Source organism: Cryptomeria japonica, chromosome 3, assembly GCF_030272615.1.
Source record: "Cryptomeria japonica chromosome 3, Sugi_1.0, whole genome shotgun sequence".
Classification (NCBI taxonomy): Eukaryota; Viridiplantae; Streptophyta; class Pinopsida; order Cupressales; family Cupressaceae; genus Cryptomeria; species Cryptomeria japonica.
The window spans coordinates 961,889,780-961,906,943 of NC_081407.1; the positions used below are offsets into that span (position 1 = coordinate 961,889,780).

Sequence of the window (17,164 nt, forward strand, 5' to 3'; positions counted from 1 at the left end):
GTAGTCAAGTGCATAAAAGATGATTAGAATGCATAGAACGATTAGGGTTTGATAATGAAGGAAGTATCTCCTTATATAGAAGACACTATATGAAATGGAGGGATAAGATTGAGAGGTGTAAAAGGAGGTCGGCTATGATTAGAGGGTAGGTAAAAGAAATAATAAAATAATGAAAGGGGCAGGTAGTGTATGAATTAAGAGATGAATGACATGTGTCATGAATAGAAAAGGTTAATGAATTAATTAAATAAATAAAGATTTATTTAATTAATAGAAGAAGTGGGATCAATTAAATAAATAAGATATTTATTTAATTTAGGAAAAGGATAATTTAAATAAATAAATGTATTTATTTAAATGAGAAATAAGGCTAGAAGAGGATAAATGAATTAATTAAATAAATAAAGATTTATTTAATTAATAGAAGAATTAAGCTTAGATAATTAAACTGGACAATTTTAGGTGTCTACACATATAATTTTTATTTATTTAATATTTAATTTTTAAGCATGATTTTTTTTTTCCAAAATGTTGATTAGTTGAAAAATAATTTATCTTGTGAATCTATCTAAATAACCTACCACTCAATCACATGAGAAAGATTATAAGCATTTCGTAAGTAATGATATATGAAAAACATCATGAATCCTAGAAAGTAAAGGTGCAAGTGCTAGATAATATGCCATGGAATTGATATTTTCTAAGATCTCAAAAGGTCCTACATAATGTGAAGCCAATTCAAATAATGTATTTTTTAACTTAATTTAAAAATTTAAAGGTCCAACTCTCAAAATCACTCTTTAACTTTAAAATGGTCTAAAACTTCTCTTTTGATCTGCACATCTCTTTTTCTATCTACAGATTTCTTTAGCATCTCCTTGCTAATTTGAATCTATATATCATACTCTTGAAACACATTTAGTCCAATCACAACCCATTTATTTAGATGATTCCAACCAACTATTGTTCTATGCTTCCTCCAATACAAAGATTTCTATTTAAGAGATGCATGAAATGAGTTATTATAAGAAAATTCTTTAAGTGGTAAGAGTTACTCCCACTTTGCTAGTGGTCTATACAATAATTCTAAGCATGTCTTCTATTACTTGATTGACTCAATCTTTTCTTAGTAGTCTTTGGATGATATGATTAACTAACCTCAAGATTATATCCAATTTAAGTACTCAACAAAATTCCCAAAATCTAGAAGTGAACAATCTCTCTATTTTGATTTTGATTGTTCTCTCTCTCGCTGCAGAGGTGCTGCTACTAAAGATCACTTGACGGTTAATATTGATTCTGCGGACTCCTCTCTAGACGATGATGTCTCCTCCTGATATGAGGTGCCCCTTACTACTGACGAAGTCTTCACTAACCCTCTTGTTACTGTTGTTGTGGCCTCTTCTGCCCCCATGGCTCCTACTTATGTTGCTCCTGCCCCGTAACTCTACTCTACTATACTCTACTCTTGGTGATTCTGCTCTTGTTGTTTTGTAGCAACGACTCGTTGTTGATCTTATGCAGTAGCCTGGCAATAACTCTATGGGGCCCTCCCCACCTGATTGTTCTTTGAATGTTCTTAATGACAATGTTGCCTGGACGATTGTTTGTTGTAGTCGAAGGGGAAGTTTGCCCCCCTTTTCCAAACCCCTCCTTTTCAAGTTTTGGGAGTTTCTCCCTACTCTTGAGTTGGGCTTTGAGTTGTTTCAGGTTTGACAGGTTTGTTTGGTCTGTTTGACCTTGTTTGTTTGGAGTTAGTACCCCTTCTTAGTTTGTCTCTCTTTGCCGCCTATATGCTGTTGTATGCTAATTGATAACCTTTTGGCTACGTGAAAGGTCAACTCCCTAGATAACATTATTTTTTTAATAAAAAACAATCAATCTCTCTATTTCAATTAACCATTTCTACTTTAATTTATATGATCATATTTATTTTATTAATTTTTTTTTAAAGAATGAAATAATGAAAGTACCTTAAGTTGAAAAATATTTATTATTGAAAAGGGCATTATTGGTTGTATCCTTCAAGTGGTAAATAAGAGAAAAATGCAAAAGGATTTAGAAAATTATCATCATTTGCTCATGATTTTTGTTTTGAAAAAAGACACTATCCTTCCTTGAAAGAATGATTTAAGAAAATTAGAAAGCTTAGATTTGGTCTTATAAAAGTTGTTGAAGGTTTATGCTTCAAGGAAAAATCTCCTAATTTTATGTATTAAAGAAAAGTTTTTTCACTTTTCATATCCAAAATTGAAGAGACACGTGACCTCTTTCGTATAAGATTGCTTTAAATGAATTTTCATTTTCATATTTATTATTTAATTTGAAAAAATGTCAATAAAGGAGAAGGTTATGGTATTTTTTCCGCAAAATTCTTTTGTGCATTGGAATTTTGGGCATCTAAGGGTATTCTCAAAATGTGGGAATTTTATAAATTTTGGAAGATAGGAATTTAAGGTTTCATATTAAATTAATTAATTATTAATTATAGATTTATAATTGTTTAAATTTTTTTCAAAAATAATTTTTAAAATTTAAAATCATGTTTGATAGTTTAATTTGCGGAAAGAAAATCTTTCTTGGTATTTTCAAGTTATACATCATTAGATAATGTGTCATAAAATTTTGTATTTTTTTGTATGTCATGTTCAAATTGTAAATTTTTTACATCAAACAATTATGATTGAGCTATATAAAATAGGGAAGCAACCACCTCATTAAGAGGCTATGCATTTTGTGGATGAGGATAATGTGTTAGTGGCTTGTATAAGAGATCTTCTACAATAATATCTATTGACCTTCAAAGATTATAATAAAGGATATGAGGCTAATTATTGTCTCTTCACCCTTAATAGATGTTTTGTGATGCATTTGTATGATAGCAATGTCAAGGCTCGATCTACCATCATGCACTTAAAAAAAAATTCTTCTGCTTGGTTGTATAAGGAGGAAAAAGAGTGTCAAATATTACTACATTCCCATGGAAAACATTCTTGGAGAGGTTTAGTAAGTGTCATGCAAATGAGATCAATGATCTTAAAGGTTGGGCTTGATTGTTGCCTAGGATGAAAATCACTTTTTTGAACTTAAGTGGTATGTGATCTTAGTGGAGAATGGGGACTTGCTTGTGTAGAGATTTCGAAGAGGGTTAAAATCTTGTTTTAGTAGTGGTGTTCAAGTGCTAGAACTAAAAAAGTTAGAGGTTCTCATTGAGAAAGCCAAAATGATATAGGAGGATTTGGCTACCAACAATGGTGGTCAGGTGGTAATCTAGGGTCTAGATGTCTTAGTCTCATTTGAGGACACATTTAGTACCTCCTAGGACTTTGCAATATGAACAACATAAACCTTAACAAAACCCTTAGAATGGGTAAGATTTTGGTGCACATTCATATTAGTAAAAGGTGTTCTACACCTTGCATAATGTTATAATGTAATTTACTATTATTTGTAGTGCACCTAGGGGATTTAAGGATGTGTGCATCACATGGGGTTAACATTCTTGGGGCAAATTTGTTTGTTGTATGTAATAATAGGTTAAATAATTAATGTGGGTTAGCACATTGGGATAAAAATTTAATATTAGAAAAACTTAGTATGAAAAAGTAAATGAGGGGGAAAATGATTTTGTAATCCCATGGTATTAGTCACATGGTTTATGTAATACCACTTGGTGTTTTGCGGAAGCTTATGTTTATAAAGTAAACATGAGTAGTTATCTAATTTTGGCTATTTTGGCTAAGGGGTTCGCTTGTGAGAGCATCTCTTGATTACACATATGTGGGTTTGAAACATGGCATGGGATGTGTAGTTACATTCTTATTCACATGAAGTGCATGTCGAGAACTTGATGTTTTAAAAGTGTTCATGGAGACTTTGGAGATGTATTGTAATGTTTCATTGTTAAATAATACATGGATGATGGATGCTTTTTGAGGCTAGGATTTTTCCTCTTGAGGGCTTTTTTAGGGTATATCTTATGTCACCTTTGATGATATGTTGGTTGTTATTTTGCATATGGATTCTAAATACTTGTTTACGATGATTTCTCTATTTGTCTTGTGTTGAAATTGTCATAGTTGGTTGCAAATTTCCTTTCATTTGGTATTAGAGACATGGTTTTGGTTGGTATAACCCTTATATGAGTAGATCTGGTGCATAGTTAAATCTAGGGTTTTACAAGAAAGAATGAAGACATGGAAAGGTATCATGGTTTTGTGTAAGTTTTTTTTGTTGCAAATTTGAGGTTTTGAGTTTGTAGATATGGGAATATGAATATAAGTTGAAAAAATGTTTTTCTTTGGTGTTCATTATGAGGTTTTTATATGGGAAGTTTCGCACATGACCCTCACTGGAAAAAAGGACCTTGCCATTGGATCTAGAGGCTTGAGAGATGAAAATTGACATGAAATTTGGTCTATTTTAGCCACTTGAAAAAAAAACATTTCTTTTTCCTTCTAGCCCTTGTGTATGGCTCAACGAGGGCTAGAGGGCAAAAAAAAAAATTATTCCCTTGAATCTTTTATAGATTTTTTTTTAAAATTCTCTTTGTAACACTATAAAATCCTCTCAAATTAAGCGAAGAACCATCTAAAAATAATGCTCCCTTTTTAAAATTCTCAAGAACAAAGTGGCTTAATCTTAGAAAGATCCATAATTTACAATATCAACACTAGACATGAAATAAATCACTCAATCTCTAATACAAATTAAAAACATGAGAATGAAGCTTGATATTAACACAAAAAATGATGTAGTAGTTGAAGATTCCTCATAAAAATCCTAAAAATCCTAAAAAATGTTGGAATTGATCTTAGAATGAGGTTATTTTACTTGGTTTCTTATTGTTTAACTCATGCAACACTTTAAATCATGCAACACTAAAATAATTAAGGGCAATTTGATGATGATCATTCTATGTACATAGAAAAGATGCTCTATTAATTGGAGAATAAACATCGCTTTGAAGCATTCTGTCAAACAGTTGACGTGCCTTGTCTGAGCTTACAGATTTTGCATGCATGTGTACCAGAGCAGTTGCAGCTACAACAAATGACAAAATTCCTCTACTGTTTATCCTACGATATATGCTCATACCGTGTTCCAGAGCTCCCATCTTAGCGCAGGGTGGGAGGATGCTGGCAAAGCTTTAGACCTGATTGGAAGTTTCTAAAGCGTTTGCATCAAATCCATTTTGTTCATATCCTGTAATCAGGGCTTTCCATGAGACCATATTTCTTTTAGGCATTCTGTTAAACAGTTCACGTGCCTTGTCTAAGCTTTTACATTTTGCATACAGGTCTACCAGGGCGATTGCAGCTACACCACCTGACAAAATACCTCTACTTTTTATCTTGTGATGACGTCCATACCCTATTCCAAAGTTCCAATTTTGGCAAAGCCCGGGGAAATGTTGACAGAGATTTACACCTGCTAATCACAACTTTGTTTGTGCATATCCCCTGCTTTCATAGCATTCAATGAGACCAGATTTCTTTGTGGTATCCGGTCAAACAATTCACGTGCCTTGTCTATGCTTCAAAATTTTGCATAAATGTCTACCAGAGCATTTCCGACTGTAATATACCCTTTCGTTATGCTTTGATGGAAGTCTATCCTTTTAGGAAGCTCCCATTTTGGCACAGGCAGGGAGTACGCTACAAATAAAAACTGATGTGGACGGAAACCTGATTGTTCCATTCGGTGAAACTTCTACGCGGGAACAGTTCGAATTAGAACAATAACTGTGCTGTTTATTTGGACGGAAGGATGGGAGTGGATTGTTATGTGAAAGGATTGGGCTCACAGCCACCTAAGCGGTCACAGCTGGTGGCCGACCTGCCAAAAAATTAAACTAATAAAATGTCTTCGCGGATAAATCATTTAGAATTCTCCTGATGTATGTCATTTAAGCTTGTTGGATTTATCACTTCCTCGTGGCATTTACCCAGCCACTCAACCTGGATAGCGATTTTCGGAATTTTTTTCAAACTGATTATGTAGCATTTCGATCTGTTGTTGATGGACATGATGCAAACTTTAGGGTACTGCCTTTTGAATGCTTGCAGAGTACTCTGAAGAAACTATGGAAGTTTTCCAAAAAACTGTTCAACTGAATACAGGAGCCAAAATTCCATTGATTGGGTTGGGGACTGTTGCTGTTGATCAGAATGAGGAGGTCATTGAGGCAGCCGTGACTACAGCTCTCGAGGTGTGTTTCACTGTCCACAACATAAGTTTAACAATTGCCCTCTATAAAACCAATTAATAGAATAGATTAGTACACTCTAGCTTCTGTTTTGTAGTTTTTTCAGTTCTACAATAGATTTTTATTATTTAAAGATATCAGATTTTCAAAATTTATAGTAGTCAATATTGTTTTTGGATAATATTTTGGATTAAGACCGTGTAAGAATTTTTGAACCAAAATTTCTGATCAATTTTTGAACCAAAATTTCTGATCAATTTTTCTTGTTGTTCTGTAGTGTTTTGATGATGAATCTTGAAGTGTGATATTAAATATTGATTCAACAATTTTTGCAATGTCTATTGATCAATTTCCTATAATATTAATTTATAATTGTAATTGTGGGTGACTAATTTAGTACCATTAATTTTTAAAGCTCACCACAGATATCAAAAAGTTGGAGTTCAATTGGTTGAGCATAATTGATGAGGGTGATGGCATGTTCCTTGATTATGCCATCTATCAGGGTTGAAAACCCCTAGAGATATGATATAATAGATGAGACTAGGATTGTGTGCCAGCAAATTTTGACAGAAAGGATATCTTGAATCTTCGATTTTTAATCAAAAGATATCAACATAAATTTGCACTTCCATATCAAATAACAAAACAAACTTGAAAATGATATAAAATCCACCCTAGTATTAGATTTTTCTGCACCGACTTTGATATAATAATTAGAGGTGCAAAATTGTATTTCTCAGATGGGTTTCAACATCAAAGCCTTTTTGCCTTATTTATTCTATGTTAGATATACTTTTGCAGTAGGATTGACTTGTGATTGAACATTTATGACATTGGGCAAATGTTTTTTTACAGTTATATTCAGGTTCTACAAGTTGAGACTGTTTGGAAACATTTCTAGGTAGTGTGATTGATGATTTTAAATGGTAATTGTTAAGTATAATTTTAGTAATCTTAGTTATTCTGATATATCATTTTATGCTGTAGGTGAACATTTTTCTATTACTATTTCTTCTATATAACTCACCATTGATGAGGTTACGGTACCCTTTCGATTCTAAGCTACATATTCTTTTGCATCACAATGAAAATATGACGAAAGTTTTGAGTATTAATGCAATTGCGTTGTTACTTTCAAACCATTATATTTGTAGGTAGGTTATCGACACTTTGACACAGCAAGCCTTTACAACTCAGAGCGTCCACTTGGGAAAGCTCTGCACGCGGCTTTTCAAAATGGACTTGTTAACAGGGACGATGTATTTGTCACCACCAAACTATGGGATACCCAACATGACGACCCTGTCACTGCAATCAAGAGTAGTTTGAAGTATGATTTCCTCGTTACAATTTCAGCCTTAAATATTATCTCCATATTGCAGAACTTCTTATTCTAAATTATTTCTAACATTCAGGAATTTACAACTGGATTACGTTGATCTGTACCTTATCCACTGGCCCGTCAAACTAAGAAAAGAAGCTCCAATTTCCATGTTCAAGCCTGAAGAAGAAGACTTTTTGCCCTTAGATATGAAGTCTACTTGGAAGGGTATGGAGCAGTGCTTGGAGATGGGGTTTGCCAAAGCCATTGGAGTTAGTAACTTTTCCTCTAAGAAGATTGAAGATCTATTGAGCCATGCTAAGATCCCTCCTGCTGTTGATCAGGTAATGAGTTACTTTTCATAGGCCTCTTGTGTTACATACTTTTCTTTTTTGTTATCTTAAACACCCTTAATATAACTGTACACTAGTGAATCAATGAATAAACTTAACAAATAATGTAGATCATTCAAATCTCCATTCCCCATTGAATCTTTGCTAATACATGGTACAGTGCAAAATTATACGTCTTTCATACTAAATTTCTTCTTAGAAAGTTGTATAGATGTTCTTTGATGTGTATGGAATCGAATTACAGGTAGAGATGCATCCACAATGGCAGCAAAAGAAGTTGAGAGATTATTGCAGCAAGCATAACATTCATGTGAGTGCATGGTCTCCTTTGGGAGCTCCAAATACTACGTGGGGCTCAAATCTGGTGATGGATGACCCCTTCATCCATGAGATTTCTCAAAAGTATGGAAAGACTAGAGCCCAGGTACTCATTCATATTTGAATCTTTGGATATTTTTCTTGAGATTACTAACCTAGGCTGCCAACTTATGTTACTGTCATGTAATTGTAGGTTATGTTAAGGTGGGGAATAGAACAGGGAGTGAGTGTGCTGCCCAAGAGCTATAACAAAGACAGAATATTTTCAAATTTTCAAATATTTGATTGGTCTTTGACTCCAGATGATCATGGTAAGATTGGCATGCTTAATCAGGTTAAGTTAGTTCGTGGGGATGCTTTTGTTAATAGCACAACCAGCCCCTACAAGACTGTTGAAGAATTATGGGATGGAGAGATTTAATCTTTGGAATTTGAATGTCACATAGACCATTTGCTACTTGCAATAACAGTCCTTTGTTTTAAGCTCCGATGTGATATAAAGTGATGATTTAATATGTTATTGAGACAACATTTATTGGTGTCAACAAACTTTAATGGATCAAGGAAATGCTGTTTTATATGCAATACGCTCTTGATTGTGGTTTCATTTCAGCAATATTTAAGCTCATAGAGTTATAGAAAAATATAGCTCAAAAATATGTTAGAAATGCAGTGTCTAAACTGGGGTAACAAGTTGAGATGCTATAATGTAGTAGGTTTTTTTTAACAAGTTGAGCTGTTCTGGTTAAAAGTATTTCAACCATATATTCAAAATAACAACCAATAGATAGGGTTACATTTCATATTAAAAAATATATGATGAGTAAAGTATTATCGTTGATTAGAGGTAAAAAATGTTTTGAAGGAGTCTTAAAACTCTTTACAACAGACTGATTAACAGCAAAACATTCACAACGACAACCCCACCAAAAAGAAACCCAAATAAACAACAAAAGAATAAAATACAAAAGAAAAAAAAGACAAAACAGAACTCCAATTACAAAAGTTTTAAGATTTCATCTACCCTCAGCTCCTGCTAATAGAAATTATCATGCAATTCGATAAACCTCAGCAAGTCTTTCTTCTCTTCTTCAAGTGATTTCTTCTTGTTAGCTCTGGTTCTGGTGCTAGACCCAGCATGTTCACTTGTATCCTCCAGAGCAGCTTTGTTAATCTCCTGAAATAAATGACATCTATGGAGATCCTTTAGCTTATCAGTAAGAAATTTAATTCCAGCTACATTGTTTCTAATCGTACATTTACTGTCTGTACAGCATGCTCATGATTGTCAATTCATTCTTCAGAAAGGTGGCTCTATCATTGACATCTTGTTTCCACTTCTCCACCGCAATTAGTTCAGCCTTAAATTCACCGTTAATTTTCGAATTCTAAACAAACCATTAGGCATGAAAGGGTCACGACATGTTTCACTATTTGAAGCTTGCAATACATTACCAGAATGTGTTACAATAAAGGAATAGATTTCCATACTTATTGGTCCCAAAAGATTCTATGAACTACATCAATATTCACTGAACCATCATCACCACATTCATTCCAAAAGGTTTCCTCAAGACATTTTCCAACTACACTTTACATTGTGCATCGAGCTTTTCACCTCCTTGTGGCTAACATAAAACATCCCTAAGTATGTAAACACTACACATGATCATTTGGAAGCAACTAAATTAATAGGAGTAGTACCATGAACATCATATTGCAATCTCACTTGAGGTTTCTGTAAATCACATATAGTTGTTTTTATATGTATCTCTTAAGGTATAGGCCTCATGTTGTAAGAACTTGCAACAAATTGTAATTGAGATTGTGAATCAATAAGAATCATATTGTTGTTATCATTGTTTTTTTTTTAAAGCTTGGCTTTTGTTTATTAGGCTGTATGGTTGGATAATATTTCCTTCGATTCTACACTCATAATTGCATCAAAATGAAACTCGAAACCTTCATAATTCCGATAAAATCAAAGCTATGTTAGATATGAAAACTCTAGCATGGATGAGAAATCCTAAAACAAAAGTAGGTTGTGTAAGATCAATATGGTTCACCAAAAATATAAATGTCAATTTGAACACTTTCTCTTTATTAATCGTATTATTTACACTAGTAAAAGTACAAACTATTCTAGATAATTGAGCTATGTAAAATGAAAATAAAATTAAATTAAAAATTAAATGATAAATTAGAAGAGTAAATATGAAAGATAAGGCACTTAGATCTAGGTATGAAGATAGCAATAGAATGATCTAGGTATGAAGATAGGACATGGAATTTATAGTAGATGTTGAATTTAAAATGCCAAGGGTTGAAATGACCTTGGGATCCAAATTGTTAGTTTGCATTATTGTGCATCAAGCCCATGGATTAGAGTTAGATTTGCACCCATAGAAATGCCATGTAACTATAGAAACAATATGGCCGTCAAAACACTTTGGCCTCCTCATTCATTTGATTTGGCTCTGATGCCCTGCTAAATGGCACAAGGTTAGTCTAAGAGACAAACAACACAAGAAACCAGAAAACTGTTAGTGTTAATCAATCGAAGACTAATCTAAATAGGCATACCAAGAGAGACACTAAAAACATGCAAGCATATGTAACTAAATAAGCAAATATGATGAGGCATCTCCAAATACCTCCTAACATGCTCTTAACTCTTTCTCCCTTGTTCCTCTCCTCTCCAAGTTCCAAAATAGTGTAGCTCTTAGCAGCTTTTTGCACTATGGATGCTTATGGAGGATTGAGATTGTAGTATGGCTCTAAATGTGAAATGAAAAGCTAATACTATGCTATTGATACTAAAATGATTTATTTTATCAAAAAGACAAGATATTAGATAATTATGCTAAAATGCTCTCTAAAAATGCCTATAGCTTAAATGCATACAAGTTTTCAAGATCTAGATTGTGAAGAAATGGGCTCTATTTATAGGAAAAATGGAGCAATGGATGGTTGAGATTGAACAATCTCAACAAAGGTCAAGATTGAATGATTTCAAATCCATGTGAAGGCTTTCAACCCAATCCCAGGATGACAAGTGTCAATGTGAGATAGGTTGAGAGGAGAGGGAATAAGCATTAAATGTTTGATATGACCTTGGGAGCTAAAGTCAAGGTTGGTTGAATGAATAAACTCTTTATTCAAAGAATAAAACTTTTATCCAATGGATAAACTCTTGTGCAAATGTGAAATGGATAAATGTGGTCAAAACAATAAATGTTTTGGGGAGACAAGTTTGAAATAACCATAAATGGTTATGTAAGAGTCATAAATGGTCATGTAAGAGCCATTAGTGGTTTTTGAAGACTTTGGGGGTTAATTTGTTGAACACACAAAACATTAAATGTTTTTCAAAGACTTTGGAGTCTTTGAGAAGTGACTCCATTTTGCTTAGGAATGTGACAATAATTAGGGGATGGATTAGGCTAATTAGGAAGGGGTTAGAAGAATCTAGAAGGGGATTAGATTTTGCAAGTGGATTTGGTGGGTGAGGGAAAATGGGATTTTATTAAAATAAAAATTCATTTATTTCAATAAATGTGTGCAAGTTGCATTTGTAGGAAAATGCAAGTGGGGGGGGGATAATGATTTAAATAAATGTTTTATTTAATTTATTTAAAAGAGGAATAGGGGGTTTAATTAAATAAATATGATTTATTCATTTAATTGATTGTGAATTTGGTATAATGAATTAATTAAAATAAATTGAATAATTTATTTAATTAATAGAAGAATGTTTGGGAATAAATTAATTAAATATTTATTTAATTAACTGATGGCTAGTGAATTTTTAATCAAATAAATAGCGAATATTTATTTTAATTAATCTGGACAGATTTGTGTGACTACAGACTCTATTTCTTTTGCTATTTAGATTAGGTTTTTGAAAATATTTGTTAAGGATTGTTAGTATGTTGCTAAGGGATATATTCTCCATGGTCAATCTCTAAAAGTTTGTGTGAGGAATTGAAGATAGCAAGCTTTAATCATATAAATACTCCAGGATGAGTGCAGATTTAGAGTAGTTTAGTGTACCAAGAATGTGAATGATGAAATGAGATGAGATGTGAAATGAATGCAATTGAAGGTGTTTAAATACAAGGGCATGTAAATAAATTGCACAAAAAATGTGCTTAGTCAATTCTAGGTGGGGAAGTAATAGACATGAGTCAACCTGTTGTGTTGTAAACACACACACACCCCATTGCAAATGGGGACCCCTCTTTTCCGCTTGTTAGTCTTAGTTGTTTAGCTTTGTTTTGCTTAGATTGGTGATAATTTTAGTCTATGGCTTAGAATGAGAAGGGTTACTTTTTGTCAAGTCTAGGGGTCAGTCCAAGAATGAAATTGCAAAATCAAGACTATGAAAGTGAAAATTGCAAGTAATGGATGAAGTGTTGGTTAAAGTTGTAAGATATCCTTGCAAGGATCATAAGCCATTCCCCCAAACCATGTAAGCCTCCATGTAATTTCATTTGAAATTGAGTTAAAAGTTTGCCTTGTTGAGACATGGACCAGCTAGGACTCGAACCTAGGACCTTCCATACGCTGCTGGAGTGCTCTACCACTGAGCTATTGGGCCCTCTTGGACCAGTCCATCGTCGGTCCGAGTGTGGCTTATTTCCAACACCAACACCCCCCTTAAGCCACACCTCTCGTGTGCTTGGGACTCCTAGCCTGGACCTGGCTCTGATACCATGTTGAGACATGGACCAGCTAGGACTCAAACCTAGGACCTTCCATACGCTACTGGAGTGCTCTACCACTGAGCTACTAGCCCCTCTTAGACCAGTCCATTGTCGATCCAGGTGTGGCTTATTTCCAACACCAACACGCCTTAAAATGCAAAGTAAGGTGAAAAAAATCCACTCAAAAATGTTGAAACCTTTACAAACTCCCATCAAAATTGTGTAACTTCCTTACATTTTTTTCGCTTTGAAAGTGTTGAAATCCTTGTATTTTTTTTTTGATTGCAAGAAAAGATGAAGTTTCAATTGACATCGCAAGATTATCTTGAGTTTCAATATCCTTGGTTAATGCATATCTTTGCTATCTCTGCTATACACTATAATTCCAATGCATGAATAACCCATATCCCTACCTTGCATTATTGAAATTTTATACATGCAAAGATGTTAATCTCGCCAAGGAATACATACACAAGTCCAAGATCTGTTTGGAAAAGCGATTTTTGTCAAGTTTATACATGGGTACTCAAAATCCACGAAAAAATTAATGCAAGACTCCTCAAAATTCACAAAATAGTTTATGCAAGACTACTCAAAATTCACAAAAAAGTTTATGCAAGTCTACTCAAAATACGCAAAAAAAATTTATGCACAATTACATGAAATCCCCAAAAAAATCCATGCATGAACATTCTGAATCCCCAATAACAAAAAAATATATGCTCAACTGTCTTAAAAAGTATAAAGGAGAAATCATTATTATTTTGTAATCCAATTCAAAATCAATTTAAGGCAGGGCAGAAACAAAGTGAACTTGCAGTAGAAGAGAAGACAAATTCCAGAGAAGGTGAGTGTGAACCAAAAAAATTAGATTCAAATCAAGTCTTAAACAAGACAAAAGCGAATTTTGTCAAGGAATAAATCAGAGTACCAGAAGACAAGTGAATTCAAGAAAGAAGAGCAGCGAATCCATAGCAGAAAGGGCGAGATGCAGAGGAAAATCATATTATAACTCATGTGAAATAAGGAAGTGTTGGTGTGTTTCAACTCAGAATAAAACATCTAGAGATATTCTATTTTCTCTTGATCAAAATCTTCTATGGGCTAAATAGATGGGATTCATGCGGATAGTCTCAGTTGGTTTGTTGTGATATGCTGGTAATCTCAAGGGGGACTTACACAATTGTTTAAGGAGTTAATCAATCTAAAGATTTTACTGATTTCTTGACTTACTTTTTTTTTTGAACGATTTTCAATTTCTAGTTCAATCCTACTACTAAGATTTGAAAAAAAAGGCAAAAGATGAGAGTTGAGGAAGATAATTCTAACCTTAAGCTAATCCTATGAACTTGGGAGACATAAATTCCAAGCGTAGAATCAAAACCAATCCTTGCTTCACCAAATTCAACAGCTACACAAGAATGGTGCATTCTTCTATGGAATTTAAAATATTTTCATATTACCCATATTCACCAACATTTTGAACAATGAATAAAGAAATAGAAGTTAAGTTTTCATTAACTACTTCAGGCTAACTTTGCACAATAACTGAAAATCATCCAATTATCAAAAGTACGAATACATCATTCTACATTGAGAAATTCTATCAAATCCTTCATTCAATCTAATAACTTGAAAATGAAATATATTCTATTAAGAGCCAAGAAACCATGCTAACTTGCAAAAGTAGACAAAATTCACCAACAATTGAAGTATCACTACAACAATTTCTCATAAATCTCTCCCTTACAAATGAGAGGAGGGTTTATATAGGCACCCCATTACAAAGCAACGACCCAGATTGATCCAAGATTAGCAGATAAAACCCTAATTAGGATTAATTGCAAAAACCTCCTTTTGGCCAATGAGAAAATTACAATGTACTAGATAACCAATGAGAAAATAGGAGCCATTTAATATCTTCCACTTGTTGAGTCTGGTTCATTGCAACTGGACATGTTTGACTTAGAACCCTTGGATTGGTTGATTGATGATTGGGATGCCACCTCATCTTGTCTTGCATTCCCCATCATGAAGAAGTGTTGATACCTTAATCTTGGTTTTTCGAAGGAAATTCAAGATGATTAGAACATTTTCTTCATTCTCATTGTGTCTTGAACTTATTGCTCCTTGGTAACAAGTTTTTTTGTTTTCTTTTGATTTTGGATTTTTAAAAGAAATCCAAGGGCAATGTAGAGTCTTTCATCCTTGTATGACTTAATCTTCTTGAATGTCTTGATGGAGTGTAAGTCCTTCTTCTTTGTTCCATTCATCTTTGGATTCCACCTTGAAGCATGAATGTTGTCCTTCCCTGCATTGTGGAAAACTTTTCAACTGGTTCCTTTGTTTCATCTTCACCTTTCTCGAAATCCCTTCCTCAATTGACATCTACCACCTGAAAATCATGAAATTTTTCTAAGTTAAAAAACAATAAGGGGGTTCCCATCCTGGGGTGTAAAGTTAATTCATGTGATGTGAAATTTAAACGTGGACCTATAATAATTTATGTATATAGACCAACCAATTGTGATCTACTTGTTTTGACTTGGGAACCTCTCTTCCAATTATAGTGTTGAGCAGGGTACACGCACTAACTTTACAACTATGGGTGGAATAAGAGCCCTACAAGGGCATATGTAGAGGTTGTATATGTCTAATATGTAGGCTAGCCTTCCCAATCCGAGGTGATCACTGATGGAAATCCTATTACCAATTTAGAGATAACCATATTGATGCTAGAGATTGACAATAGTCAAGAAGTGACATTGGAGAATGATTCTAGTCAAGGAGAATATTGTGCCCACAGATTGTTAACCGTACCACATAGATAGAAGGACAAATTTCACTAGGAGTATGTGGACATTAGGGAAAGTAGCATGCCAACAATAAACGTCCTTAGTTACTAAGTCATTTGATGGACTATAGGGAAGACAAGTTTTAATGAAGAACGTGTAGGCAACAATTGGACCAACCTCATAGTATAATTTGGGCATATCTTAATGTGAAAATGGTATACTTGACCTTGTTGGGATGAGGATGGACACTTGATGTAGTATGAGATACATCAAATCCTATTCTCACTTGCTCATTTCGTGTAGAAGATTGGGGAAAATAATGTGAAGCATGGTGTAGTGTGCAATGCACTAACATTCCTTTTATCTAGGATGCACTATTGGCAAGTAATAGTCAACCATTTTGGATGCGTTAGTCTCTCATTATGTATATGTTAGTCACTATGTATATGACACAAAGTGGAGCTAGTCACTATGTATATGTGACGTATGGTAGAGGTAGTCACTGAGTATATGTGACATATGCTTTAGAGCTAGTCACTATGTATATGTGATGTATGCTGGGTATAGCCACTATAGATATGTGATATGTACAATCCATTCATGTTGTGATGTGCACTTGAGTCACTCTCTAAGGAATTGGGGAATTATAAAAGGATACGAGGCTTGTGTAATTGTGTATGTTTGTACACTACTTGATGGCAATTAGCTATTAGACCGAGTTTGACAAACAAACCTATTTTAAAGTGTTAATCCTATGAGGATCCGGTTAATACTGAGAGGGGGGGTGAATCTGTATTAAGACAAATTCAAACTTTAACTCAAAATCAAACTTATCTCATATCTGAAACCATTTAACAAATATCTCAACTTTTGTAATCAAATATAATAACCTCTTTATCAGATTTGCTCAACACACTAATTGAATCATTTACCAATACTTTCACCACCAAAGAAATCATATAAACTTGATCATTTACCAACACATTAACCTTATCAATAAGATCAAATACTTTCTCAAACAACTTCTTATCAGTACTGGTAACCTCTGATAAAGTTATGATAAAACATCATAACCGATGTCTCAAAAATAATGCATGAAATGAAATATAAACAGGAACATCACATGAAAAACATTCCACACATGAACACCATAAGTTTTTGACGTGGAAACCTAAATAGGGAAAAACCACGATGGGAGTTAGCACCCACAAATATTTGTACTCTTTTGAAGTACGCCATGTTAGGAGCTTAGCCCTATTAGGAGCCACCCGGTTAGGGGATTTGCCTTGCAGCCCGATTAAGAGCTTGATGATCTATTAGGATCAACCTCGTGAGAGGATTTAACACTCTTTTGAGAGTTGCCATGTTAGGGGACTTAAATGTTTAAGGCATGTTAGGACCTACCCAGTTAAGGGATTTAACCTGTTGCAACTATTAGGGAACAACAGTAAGAAAATGAT

At 33.8% G+C, this 17,164-nt stretch overlaps 1 protein-coding gene across 2 annotated transcripts in view; it reads left to right on the top strand.

Annotated features, from left to right (window-relative positions):
- Positions 1-8,736, top strand: part of LOC131035559 (non-functional NADPH-dependent codeinone reductase 2-like) — a 124,497-nt gene extending 115,761 nt beyond the window's left edge. The window contains exons 6-9 of one of the 2 annotated variants that reach the window (XM_059217054.1): positions 7,366-7,541; positions 7,627-7,876; positions 8,130-8,309; positions 8,397-8,736. In XM_059217054.1, the coding sequence (XP_059073037.1) occupies positions 7,366-7,541; positions 7,627-7,876; positions 8,130-8,309; positions 8,397-8,624 (834 nt within the window). In that variant the 3' untranslated portion in view covers positions 8,625-8,736. The remainder of the gene's footprint in view (positions 1-7,365; positions 7,542-7,626; positions 7,877-8,129; positions 8,310-8,396) is intronic. The other variant, XM_059217055.1, reaches the window with a different exon arrangement.
- Positions 8,737-17,164: the final 8,428 nt, after the last annotated feature.